The following is a 12,718-nucleotide window of genomic DNA, read 5'->3' on the forward strand; positions in this document are numbered from 1 at the left end:
GTGTGGGCTTGGCAGAGCTATTTAAATAGGCCAAGAGAGAGTTTTGTTGAAGCAACACAAGCTCACTCAGCATGTTTCTCAGTGTGTTAGATCAGCCTGTGCCCAGTGACATGCTGCAGAGGTTTTACACACTGATAGAAATAATTAAAATAAAAGGTATTGATAATTTGTTAATTTGTGATTTGCTCACTCATTTGTCTGTTCCATGCAGGCTGTAGCACAGGCAGGTTCTTAGGCTGGTTTGTAGACCTGGATAACAGCAATAGTTTGCTTGGAAAGATTTGCTGGCCTGCAGATAGCCCTTTGAATATCTGAGAGGCAAGTAAACAGCTGAGCCATTTGGGCACCAAAATTTTTATCTTTGAAACTGATATCTTATCCCTAGGGCAGATCACGTAACCAAGTGTAAAGTACAGCCAGGCCCTCAGCTTCTTGGAAATCCAAGCCTGAAGGAGAGCAGCAACATCATCAAAACATGGGCATATCTAGGAAAGGGGAGTAGATGTGCTTGTGCAGCTGGAATGCTCAGAATCAAGCAGCTGTTCACAGCCATGCTTCTCCATCTTGCTTCTTTTTTTAGATGGGCTCTTGGAGGAGAAAGGACATATTTTAAGCTGCAGTGTTTCCTTTTAACATGATGATTTCTTGGTCTGAGCTGTATCAGTCAGACAGACTTGTCTGGCAGACTTGATTTATAGAAAGCCATGTTATCACAGGATCTAGGATGTAAAGCTGCAGTGTTTCAGGGTTATAAATCCTCCAAATAGAAGGTATTTTGCCAGCTTATCACACAAGATACTGTAGCACTGGCTTCTTGTGTAGTAAAAGGGTCTACTTTGATTCCTGTCTATGGAGGGTTGCCATGCTGACATTTAATGTGTGTAAATGCAGCATTGACCCCAAGCATTTTAGTTTCTAACCTAAGCATACAGTTGCATTGAGCATTCTGGTTCAGTCACTAAGCATTTTGGAGGAAATGAAAGAAAACCATGGTCGTGGTTTGGGTATTTTTTAGTGAACTAAAAGGGAAAGATGGAAATAAAAAAAAATCCATCTAGCAAACAAAATGTCTTGATCTGATATCGATCATTTGCTGATTCTTTCAAACTTAGCTAAGGAAAAATATAAATAAAAAACCTTTTAGACACTTACTAAGCATCAGGATGAAAGCTTCAGATGCTTTTCAGATTTCTGTTCTACATTAACTGTTCAGTGATATTGCAATCATATTCTGAAGTGCTTTCCTATTTCTAAATCACTATTTTTCTTAAAAGGCCGAAGCTGTAAATGTAAGTGCAGATCAATATTTTGGGCAGCAGTAATAGTTTGTTTGAAACCTATTTCTAATCGCATGTAATGCTTACAGTTCAGTTTGCTAGTCTGAGACCATTAATCACCTTATCTACATCTGTTTTTTTAAGCAAAACTGCCTCTTTGGTACGCTTGTTACATGCCAGGGCCTGAAATTTAACCTCCCCTGAGGTTACATGCTGAGAATCCTCATGACATGCAACTCTTCCTCATTACACCAGAAGTCCTTTTACTCTCCTTTTTTTGCTGCCTTGTGTCTACTTGTAAAGCAGACCAACTGCTTCTGCCACTGATTGTATGAACATCTGTTTGTTATCTCTATTATTTCCTGCCCTTCTATCTCAAAAAAAGAGACAGTTTGCACTTTGTGGGTCTACATGCTGCAGGTACTCTCTGCTCCTCCATGCTCTTCATGCTGGTGCATCCAGGAGGTGCAGAGCAGCTGTCTCAGACCTGAAGCTGCTGCTTTCACCTCCAGCAGTGGTGCAGCCATTGCCATCTCTTCGGTCTGCACCCTCTGCTTTACTGTGTGCCCCGTGGTTTTCTAACATTTTTTCAGTAAGCTATCTGTATCTCGAGAGACTGACTACACAGGGATTTGGGGTGCACTGCAGTGGTCTGATATTTTTTACTGAAAACCACATACTTTTCTCTTGAAAAGGCAATACTCCAAAGCTGAACCACAAATATGCTGCTGGGAGTATGCATTGTTCCTGCCATTCTGGAACACTGACTACTACTAATGAAATAAACATCTCCCGCCTCCCCCCCCCTTTTTTTTTTTTTGTTTGTTTATTAAAGAACATGCTGGTATGTCACAGTTTATTACACTGGGTGAGAATTCACCCTTCACCGAAATGGATTTATATGCCTCCTCTCAAGAGGGTTTTTATTTTACTTGGATTTATGTGCCATGCTTCAGTGTTAATTGTGGATTATTCTCATCTTTGCCTTTCATCAGAAATAGGCTGTAATTTAGCAATCCTATTATCCATACTTACATGCAGTATTCACACATCTGTGATTTAACCCACATCCACGATACTTTATAACACAAAGGAGACAATGAAAAAGATTCAGCTCTTGGATTAAGAAGGATTTGATGTTCAGCACAGGGCTGGCCATTACAGTCAGTGGAGCCCAGAGAGTAAATCATCAGACCTAATGTAGGGATATTTTTCAAGGTGAGTTTTATGCACTCAGTGAAGTGGATTGACTGATGGCTACTGATGGTAGCAGTAGCTTTGAATCTGAGTGCACAGCCAGCCACATGAAGACCTGCATTTGGGTGTCTTAATCTCCAAACTGAATCCCATTTTTCACTCTAACCAGAACGTCTTCCCAAGACCTTGCTCTTCTTCTGCCAGGCTAAGCTCCTAAGGTGGACTTGCTTAAGCTTCTGATACATTTCACCACAGAAAAGGCCATGATCTGTCATCTCTAATTGAGGAATGTGCCTGTGATGATGCTAGATCACCGTGTCACCATCAAAGCTCAACTCAGTATTCGGTGGTGAATCATCCTCTGGAGAGGTGTCTGCTCTGCTGTCTTTGCAGGGACCATGGGGGACATCTTTCTGAGGCCCTTCAGCACATTGCCAACTGATAATAAATGAATGGGCCCTGCAGATGTTTTGGAAATAAGCCTAGCTGGTCAGCACATGCCAGGAGAAATAAGAGCATGAAACAGGTTGCAATCAAAGACTCTCTAACCAATTTGACTTTGTAGTCCTTTCTGCTGTGAGTCATTCTTGGCTGGTCATTTCCACAATATTCACAAGTGCTGTATCTGAGGAGAGGAGGGATTCATTCTTATCATAGCTGGACCTCAGCTTAATACCAGCTCAGTGACATTACTTGGCTAAGAACAAAGTCTGTTCTGTGAATTCAAAGGACAAGACAATTATCTGATGGAGGAACCAAGCTCATTTCCTTTTTCACTAGAATTCTAGGAATAAGTTTTCCCCTCTTCCAGAAAAAATATGTTAACATGTTTTTGAGGTCCAGATATCTATAAAGGAATGCCAGTATTGGGATTTTACCCCTCTGCAAAATAAGAAAGCTGTTTCCCCTTCCTGACTCTGATATGCAGAGAGACCTGTGAAATCAGAATATTTCCACAAACCAAATACAAAGCAGCAGTACTAGTTTTGTTGCTTTGTAAGTTGTTTTTTGTTGTTGTTCTTTTTCTTTTTTTATATATACATATACATATTTGGATGTTCTCTATGTGGCCCTGTTAAATTTGAGGCAATTTAATGTCTGTAAAGTAATATCTGTACCTTTGTGCTGATTTGGGATCAGCCTGCTGCCAAGAAGAGTTCTCTGAAGTTAATGTTATCACTGGCTTACACATTTACCTTGTCATGCAGCTAGTCAAAATATTAGGTAACACAGGAAGTGCTTTCAGAAAGTGATGACTTTTCTGGAAATAGGAGATATAGTGGGTAGTTGAAGCACAGAAAGCAGTAAATTTGTTTCCCATACACTGTGTGCCCAAGGGCATTTGACAGTAAGAAAGTGCACTTGAAGAGATGAACTCTCAGAGTGCACATTGTTTTCATAGATTAGGGAAGCTCTTTCTTTGCTTCTGGAGATCTTATCTACATCAACAGCTTTTCTTCTCCCATAAAAGAATCTGGAAATTATTTTCAGTTGAGAAAAAAAACCTGAGAATTGCAGAGACTGTCAGGACATGATTTTAAAAAAAATTAAGTGAAAGGAAGATGATCCTATTGAGCATTAGGAAGAGCTAACTACTGGCAGTGTAAGGAAAAATGAAAGTAAACAGAAAAGAAAATGGAAAGCCTTGGCAAAAAAAGAGCTTCTATGTCGATCCAGGAGTAGATGTCAGACATAGGCAGAAAATAAAGATGTAGTGACTTGTGTGTTGTACCAGCTATATGTAGCAGCAGTGGACATGATGCTTTACAAATACTTCAGTGTAATGCTTTGAAGAAGCAGTGGGGGCTGTAATACCATATATTTCCAATATAAAAATTGAATGCCTCTATCCTTGGTACAGGTTGCATGTCTGAAATTTTAGTGAATTCCTAGGCCAAAGAAATAAGTATCCACAAGGCTCTTTCCCTGCCCTTGCTTTTCCTCCAATGCTTCTCAAGTGTCTCTCCTACAAAAAAACCTACAAAAATGATAGTCTGCAATTGTCATTGACATATCAGTGGAGGAAAGGGTGTTTAGATGTAGGCATGCCAACACGGCCATTTGGTCCTGTGACTGCTGTCCCTCCCACATGACTTTGCATTCAGGTTGATTTTAGGCATAGGTGAGTGCTGTCAGGTTGTTACGTCTCAGTAGAAGAGGATGCTGGAAACTGATTTAACAGCAAAACTCCTCTTTGTTTAGATAACTTCAGGAAGCAGGGCCAGGGCATGCTCCTGCTCTACACCATGAAGAACCCCTCCTTCCCAGAATATGTCTTCAGAAGTGAGAGTGGTGTCATGTGCCTGGACTTCCATAATGACCACCCCTACCTCCTGGCAGTGGGCTTCCATGATGGCAATGTGGCTATCTACAACCTAAAGAAGGCAACCTCCCAGCCCAGCTACAAGAGTAGTGCTAAGTCAGGAAAGCACACAGAGCCAGTGTGGCAGGTAAGGGTGCTTTTCCTTTCTTCTATCTGGGCTTTTAATTGGGCTGAGATAGGGCCTAGCAGGAAAAGTGCTATATGCAGAAAGGTGTTGGTTTAATACATGCATTGGTCATATATTATTAAGTTGTATTTCAAGCTAATTATCAAATTCGCAGGGAGGAAAAGAAATTACATGAGTTAAATGAATCCTCCTCTGTATATAACAGCATGAAATGGTATTTATGTTCCAAATATGAAATCACAGGGCAGCAGGTGATGAGCCGTGTGTAAAATGCATGTATCAGCCACAAAAGGGAGCTGTGCTGGGTACAGAAAAAACCAGGGGCATCTGCCTGTGGACCTGGCTGCCACTGGGATTCAAAGAACACTACCTTGTAGCTGACCCTGAAGTATTCCAGTGAATTAAGAATTGTGATGTGCAGGTAATGCTCTTAAATTAATGCTACTCTGACATCTGTCACAAAGAGTCACCAGATGGATGAGATTGTGAAGGACTGTGCTGGGTGGGTTGCTACATACAGATAATTTTATAGTTAAGTGTAATCTGAGTAAAGATCACAGACTGGAGAACTCTAAGGTATATGCACCCCTGATCTCTTTTATATCAGTAGAAATATGACAGCACATATTTCAACATGGTCTGTGTAAGCCCTGTGTATTTGGTGTGCTAGGCTATGGATGATGCTGCCATTAACTATTGCTGTCACTTGATTTAGGCTGCCCAATGCAATCATACCTCCAGGCACACTGTCAATGTTCCTTTTGCACTGGCCATGCATAGATTGTCCCCCAGCCATGACTCTTTGTTATTGCATCTTCCAATAAAAGCCCAAGAAATCAAGGGATCTGGTGGAACTGAGGATGAATGTGGAATATGCCAAGAGCAAGACTGCTGCTTTCGATAAAGAGAGGTTATACAAATCTATCATTTTAGAGTAGACTTGAATTTTTTATCTATTGCTTGTCTGTCCAAAGCTTTTTCTCTAGAAAGAGCTTTTGGCTCTTCTTACAGGTTAACGTGATACACCAGCCATGGGTTGTTACCATAATGCAATGTGCCAGGCACACACAAACACTTACACAGAACTCTTCACAGAAGCTTCTTTTACTGCCATTTAGGCTTCCAGGAAAAACTAACTAAATAATAAGTCCTCTGCACAGGTTTTCAGGGCCTGGCTGCAGCATGCTACAGGAGGTCAGGAGTTGTTCCAGCACATTATAGACACTGGAATCACAGTTCATTTGTACCCCAGTGATATTGAGGACAGAGTATACTTAAGGGATGCTATTAATGACCTCATCACTACAGAACAGAAAAAATACGTTCAGTAGTAGGAGCACTCTGTACAGGGGTTTTAGATTTAGATTATTTTGTACCATTTAGGAAAAATGTGACTCAGAAGTAAAAAACAAAAGGCTCTCTAGGGAGATAGCTCTGTAAAGGAGAGAAACTACATCAATGTTATGGATAGATATAGGTATGAGTAGATTCTAGTTCCTGCTTATTTATTTCCAAAGACTGAGAGCAGAGACTTGTTATTCTTAATTTTCTTTGACAATAAACTACTGATATTTACAGGGTTTTTTACTTGCTACAAAACTAGTGAGCAAGGGTACTAATAAGGTGGTTGTACAGCAATTAGGTGGAGAGCTCGTACCTCTGTTGGAAAGACCTGGAGGGTAGGTATTTGTCAATTGCAGTCAAAAGGTTTAGAAAAGGTTTTCTGTCCATTTTATGGAAGGAAAAGCAACACCAAAGACTTTTTGTCAGGTTTATGAGACATCAGGTTGTTATTCCTCATTCAGCATTAAATGATGCTAGAGGGTGATGCCTCGTTCCTCATACTCAGTTCATAGATGATTGGTTCTACCCCTCCAACATCCCAGCTATTCTGGAGTCTGGTCTTTGTGTAGACCATCCTGTGCAGTGCTCACTTTTGTACTCAAGCCCACGATTTTGAAGACCAATTAGAAAGGTAACCAAGTTCCCCCGAATAGCAAGGGACCTTTGTTCTGAACTGCCCAGCTCCCTTCTTTTTGATATGGAAGCAAGATGGGGAGTAAGGCAGGCTGACAGCTCTTTTCTTGTGCCCTTTCTTGTTCAGTGACTTTGTAATATCATAATAAGTTTGTGTGAAGCAAAGCTGAAGTAACATAGGCCATTATTAAGAGCAAAATACAATAATACAATTTTTCTAATTCTCTTACCTGAGTTTGTTTGCCTGATACTGGTCCTCATGTATCCTTAGGGAGCATACTGATGGCTTGTAATGGATTTGGCAAGTGTCTTCTATGTATTAAATACTACTGAGTTGTAAATAATGGAAAATTCTGGCTGGTTTTAAGTTACACATTTCTAAATTCTTACTACCAATAGATTGAGATCCAAAGCCAGAAAGGAATATGTGAATGTGTACACATGCAGCTCCATGTGGCTAACACACCACCAAAACCTTAGGTTTTACAGGAACACAGAGCTAGAATTGGTCTCCCAGGACAGTGAATTCAGGCCTCTGCCTTTGGCTGTGAGCCCCAGGTTGAAAGGAGTCTGCTCCTGGAAAAGTGTCAAACCCATCATGTTCTGCTACACTAAAGCCTGTGTGGAGTTAAGCTAAACCACACTTCCATCAAATTAATGCTCTGAATAGTCTGCAAAATGCTCACAGTTGTATCACTTCCAGCACCAAATACTCCTAGACAGCAACTCCCTGGACAAGGGATCTATTTGGACCAGTGGCTCAATCCCAAGGCTTGGCTCTGAATGTTAAGGATGGTGACCAAAGTGGGCTTTGCCTCCCAGAGCCCATTGGAAGTCTCTTCTCTGTGGAGCATTGGCACTCTGCTGGTAAGGGGCTTTCAGCACAGAGCCTCTCCCTTGGTGAGCCTTTGAACTTTGTTCTTTATCCTTTCTTTTCAAAAAAAGGTGATGATTAGGGTTTATTTACAGCTGAAAATAGTGCTTTTTTTCCCTTCCATCACTGGAATGTACTAATACATTAGATATGAAGAGTTTGAGAGCTGAACAGTTCAGAAACAGACACTGATAACTGAAACTATCTTCTCTGTCAACATTTGTTTCTGCTTCCTAATACACATCTTATTCAACAGATTTGTTTCCACTTGTAGTGAAATGAGGCAGCCAGGTGCCACTAATTGCCAGGGAGTGGGCATGAGCTTGTGTCAAGCCCACCTGTACCTAATTAGGGCGGGCCCCCACTGTGCATGAGCAGGACCAGGGGGCCACAAGGTGAACCCCGGGCCTCGGCATCGCAGTGGGGGCCCACCCTAATTAGGCACAGGTGGGCTTGACACAAGCTCATGCCCACTCCCTGGCAATTAGTGGCACCTGGTTGCCTCATTTCACTACATCCACTATGTGCTTCTAGTTCACTTTCGTATCAAACCATAAGGGTGTTTTTTCTGCTTGCTGCTGGGACTAGTACAGAGCCAATACTGCTGCAGAGGGTTGGAAAAATTATTTTCTCTACTTGCTCACCATCATAATTACTGACTAAATTACCACTGCAGCATGTTGACCCTACGAGCTGCATAGGGAAAGTTCCTTTTGACTGTGCTTAGAGCAAATCTCAGCTGTGGCAGGCTTGCCTATGTGCACAGCATATTTTGGAATTGCTATGGAGAGATCACTGGTTCAAAAAGCAACCTGGTCCGCTGTTCATTTACTGAAGCTGATCTGATCTCCCTGAGGAGCTGATACCATGGAGCTTCAGTCAGCATCCTGAAAGAATTTTTTTCTGCCTTATATTCATGCATGGGAGAAGAGAGCTGGCCACAGCTTGCTCATTCTTCACCAAATGCCATGCAGATTGAACTCAATGGTCGTAGTTAAGACAAAAATGACAAAGCAAGAAAGTGATAGTCTACGAACTGCCAAAGGAAACTAAAAGAAGTGTCAGCCTGCAGAATAATTTCCCAATAGAACGTGTAGAAGTCCCTTCTCAAATGTAAACCAGATGAAACACACCTAAGACTTTCTTGCTGGAGTTTGCCCCCTAATTGTATGGTCCCTTCTCCATCTCTACTTTCTGTTTTCTAATCAAAGGCCTTAAATGGGTCTATGCTAAACCTTTGAAGTTCATGAAGCCACCTTAGACTTAATGAGGTCTTGTTTTATTGATGGAAGCAAGTGAATCCAGTTACAGAATCCCTTTAAATCAGCATGACCTGCTTTTTCTCCACCCCACTCCATGTTGCTGTGCACAGCTCCACAACAAGAGGCCTTTCCAGGAGGCTGATTGTATTCACTGCATGTAAAAGAAAAGTAATTTCCTTCATAATCTATTGGCACACCAGCATATTGTTTTGTTTCTCCTGATAGATAGTCTCCTAAATCTGTCATCTGCAGTCAGACAAACAGACTTTGCAGCTTGCATTGCCACTGAGATGTTACTGCTTCATGTAATATGTTGTTTGTTTGGCTTCAGGCAAACAAAGTGTTTGATGCAAAGGATATAAAAGAAAAAGAAAAGACAAAAGGTTGGTGTCAAGGTCAGAACAAAGAGCAGCTCTCTGAGAACAGGCTAATTGCCCTTCTGTTGTCTTTTCTGCTGAGGAGCACAAAACAGGTGTTTGCTGGGGGTGATTCCATGATGATTCTCTTAGGGGATAAATGTAGGGGAGAAACAAAAAGTTGGAGAAGAAAGAAGAGTACCAGAGACCTGAAAGCAAGGAAGCTGGACCTGAGATAGAACTGAGGGCATCAGGGTGAGAGATGGCAAGTGGGAGAATGTGGCCTGAAAGGGTTGATGGTGAGGATCATTTAGTGCAAAACCTCTAGGGTAACACAAGCAAAATCCACCTCTCATTTTGAGTCAGTGCAATGCACAGAGGCCCCTGCTCTCCAGACCCAGCCATCTCTGACTTCTTTCTTTCTACCAGTTCTGCCTTGCATACCTGACCCAATGCAAACAGAACAAAAACTCTAATTAACCTCCTGTGTCCTGGGAGTAAATGAGGCCAATGTATCCTCACCAGAGAGGTGACCTTAGTAGTTCACACATGCACAGAACTACAGAGGAGTTGGATGGGCACCCATGGGCCAGCTGGAGAGTGTATCTGGGGTCCAGATACCTAAATCTGTCAGAGGTATCCTTGTTAGAGAAGTCTGTAGCTGCAGTCCTGATCACTGCATCAGCAGCCACAGCAGTCTGCCAAAGTCCTGACACCATGCTCCTCACTGCAGCACTGTGAGGCATTTAGTGGGTGACAAACATCTGTAATGTTTTTGCTCCCTTGTTCTCTCCTGGAGGGAAGTGTGTGCAGGGTGGGCTGTGTCTGGGAAGGTTTGCCATATGCTTGCTGTAGAGAACAGGGTCAAGATCAGCATCTTTCAGGTTGTCCTTAGTTGATAGGAGAGCTCCTGCAGAGTAACAGCTCTACTGGAGGAAATCCTGTCTCCCACGTAGTCAAGTTTCACCATTTTTTAAAAGGTTCTGCTGAGCCATAGAAGTCCCAGTGGAAATTTTGGGGTGGTTTAGGCATGATGGGGGTAGTGGAAAGTGCAAGACACTGCTATGGCAAGAATGTAGATTAACATATTTTGCAGCATATTTGTGCCTTGTTCAAAACTTTTTGGTTGCTTCCTGAGCTACTTTAAGGTTAGGCAAGGTAACTGCCTAAATTCTTCTTACTAAGTTTCTTTGGTAATAATAAATAAAATCCCTGTTCTATTAACTTTTATGTTGGTTTTTTTGGAGGTGCTATCAGACTGTACTTCTGGAGATTCCACTTCTGTAGCTGATTATTTTTAAATTGTGCCTTGGGTATGGATTCTTGTGGGTTAGAAATTCTCTTGCAAAGCATTCATTGTAGATCATGTTATGTTTGTCTGAAAAGGAGCTTTTTCTGCTTTGATGCTGTTTTTCCTCTGTACTTCACAGATGGTGAACTTACTTTATGTCTTCTGCTCTCGCTGCTTCTTGCTAAGCAGATTCTTCTCTAGTGCTGTATTGTTCCTTTTCCTCCTCTTCCTTTTACTTAAGATCTCAACCACTTATTGTAGGTTTTCATAGAGTGATTTGAGTTGGAAGGGACCTTTACAAGTCATCTAGTCTGACCTCTGAAGGGGGTTGTTTATGTCTTTTCTGGTGTCTGCAAGCGAAGTATAAGTAACTTTCTTTGCATGTCTGTATGGGTGCTAGTTTGTGGAGAAAACTTTGCTTATAAATCTTAAGAAGCCCTGAATACCTTGGAATGTTGGAAAATGTTAGCCTGAGGTTTGAAACGGCAGAGACATTGTAATGCATTTGTTTGGTTGCTTGTCTTTGATTCCTGTTCTGCTGCTTTATAGTAGTTACAAAAGCTAACTACGTATTTAATAGGAATCGGGAAACTGAGTAGGATCTTAGTGGAAAACATGTATTTCTTTGCTGGCCTCTGAAATGTGACTGCTGGATTGCTGGATCCTCAGAAGAGGTGTAGAGAGCAAGTGGACCAGACTGGTCATAAAGGCACTGATGCAGCCTGTGAAACAACACTACTGCTTCTCTGTAGAGGATGAAATAGAGGTAAGAGAGTGATAATGGCAAAGCCAGAGGCAAGCTGGGCAGGGATGGTGCAAGCAAGCTCACACAGGTATATAGTGAGATGTGGGGATCTGGGACTGGCCACAGCTCCCACCTTTCTCCCATCCTGTGAGCTTCCACAGACCAGTGAAGTACCTGGGACCCTCAGCACCTGGCAGGCCCCCTGGCAGGGCAAGCTCTCACTGCAAGCCTCCTTGATCCTGTGATGATGGGAACCTTCTGTCAGGCACATTTCAGATGCTGTCACTGATTTGGCAGCATCAGAGAGCCTGGAGATTTGGCTGTGAGCCTGGCTGCTGCGTGCATCTGCTTTCCCTGCACGTGGAGCAGGCAACTTCATATTTTGTCTGTAAATTGGAAATCTTGCTTGATGAGCACAGTCAGAATTGAAACCAGGAGCTGTGAATTGCAGTTGGTTAAATACCTGTGAGCTTTGTTAGCCTCTGGCACCCATTGCTCAGCTGCCTGCTGTGACACAGGAACACGGCCACTGATAGGGCAAACAGGTGAGAGTCTAACATCTGGTTCCCTGTTAATGTACCAGCCTAATAAATGCAGTGGGAAGATTTGTGAGGGGAATAGGCAAGCAGATTCCTGGTGAAGTGCTGTACAAAGAAGAGCATCTGAATCCTAGCAGGAAGAAAACAAACCAAAAGTAGGTCCATCCTAAGCCAGTGCTATTTATAACAGAGCTCTGCTTCCTCCAGATGAATCTGGGTCTCTGAAGTGTGTGATGCACAAGCTCCAGGCTGGGCCTCTGCCCTGGATCAGTGGCATTCCCATAATTGTGCTCTTTGCTCAGCTCAGTGCTGAGTACCTCCCAGTGCCACTGGAGAGGTTTTGCTACCCTTTTCCTGTGGCCCAGATTCTTGTGTGGTATGTGAATGCACTGATGTGGTGGGCCTGATTCTTTGCTCCTGTCTGATCCTTGAGTCCTTTGAGCTGGCAGATCTTTAAGGATACTTTCCATAGCAAGAGCTGTCAATCCCCAAGTGTAGGAAATCAGGCAAGGAAGGAGAGAGACCAGAATGGCTGAGTTGAGACCTGCTGGTCTAAGAAAAAGGCAGTAATGAAGTGCACAGGCAGTGGAAGAGAGGACAGGAATCCTGGGAAGAGCATGGACACACTGTCCAGTTGTGTAGGGATGAGGTTAGGAAGGCCAAGGCTCAGCTAGAGCTGAACTTGGCAAGAGATGTAAAGAAAAGCAAGAAGGGCTCCTACAGGTATGTAAACCAGAAAACGAAGGTTAA

General features: G+C 42.5%; 1 protein-coding gene across 1 annotated transcript in view; it reads left to right on the top strand.

Moving 5' to 3' along the window:
* DNAI1 (dynein axonemal intermediate chain 1) overlaps positions 1-12,718 on the top strand; it is a 148,093-nt gene that overhangs the window by 58,956 nt on the left and 76,419 nt on the right. The window contains exon 13 of the mRNA XM_030467373.1: positions 4,677-4,924. Within this exon, the coding sequence (XP_030323233.1) occupies positions 4,677-4,924 (248 nt within the window). The remainder of the gene's footprint in view (positions 1-4,676; positions 4,925-12,718) is intronic.

The sequence above is a fragment of the Calypte anna genome, chromosome Z, assembly GCF_003957555.1.
Source record: "Calypte anna isolate BGI_N300 chromosome Z, bCalAnn1_v1.p, whole genome shotgun sequence".
In the NCBI taxonomy this organism is placed as follows: domain Eukaryota; kingdom Metazoa; phylum Chordata; class Aves; order Apodiformes; family Trochilidae; genus Calypte; species Calypte anna.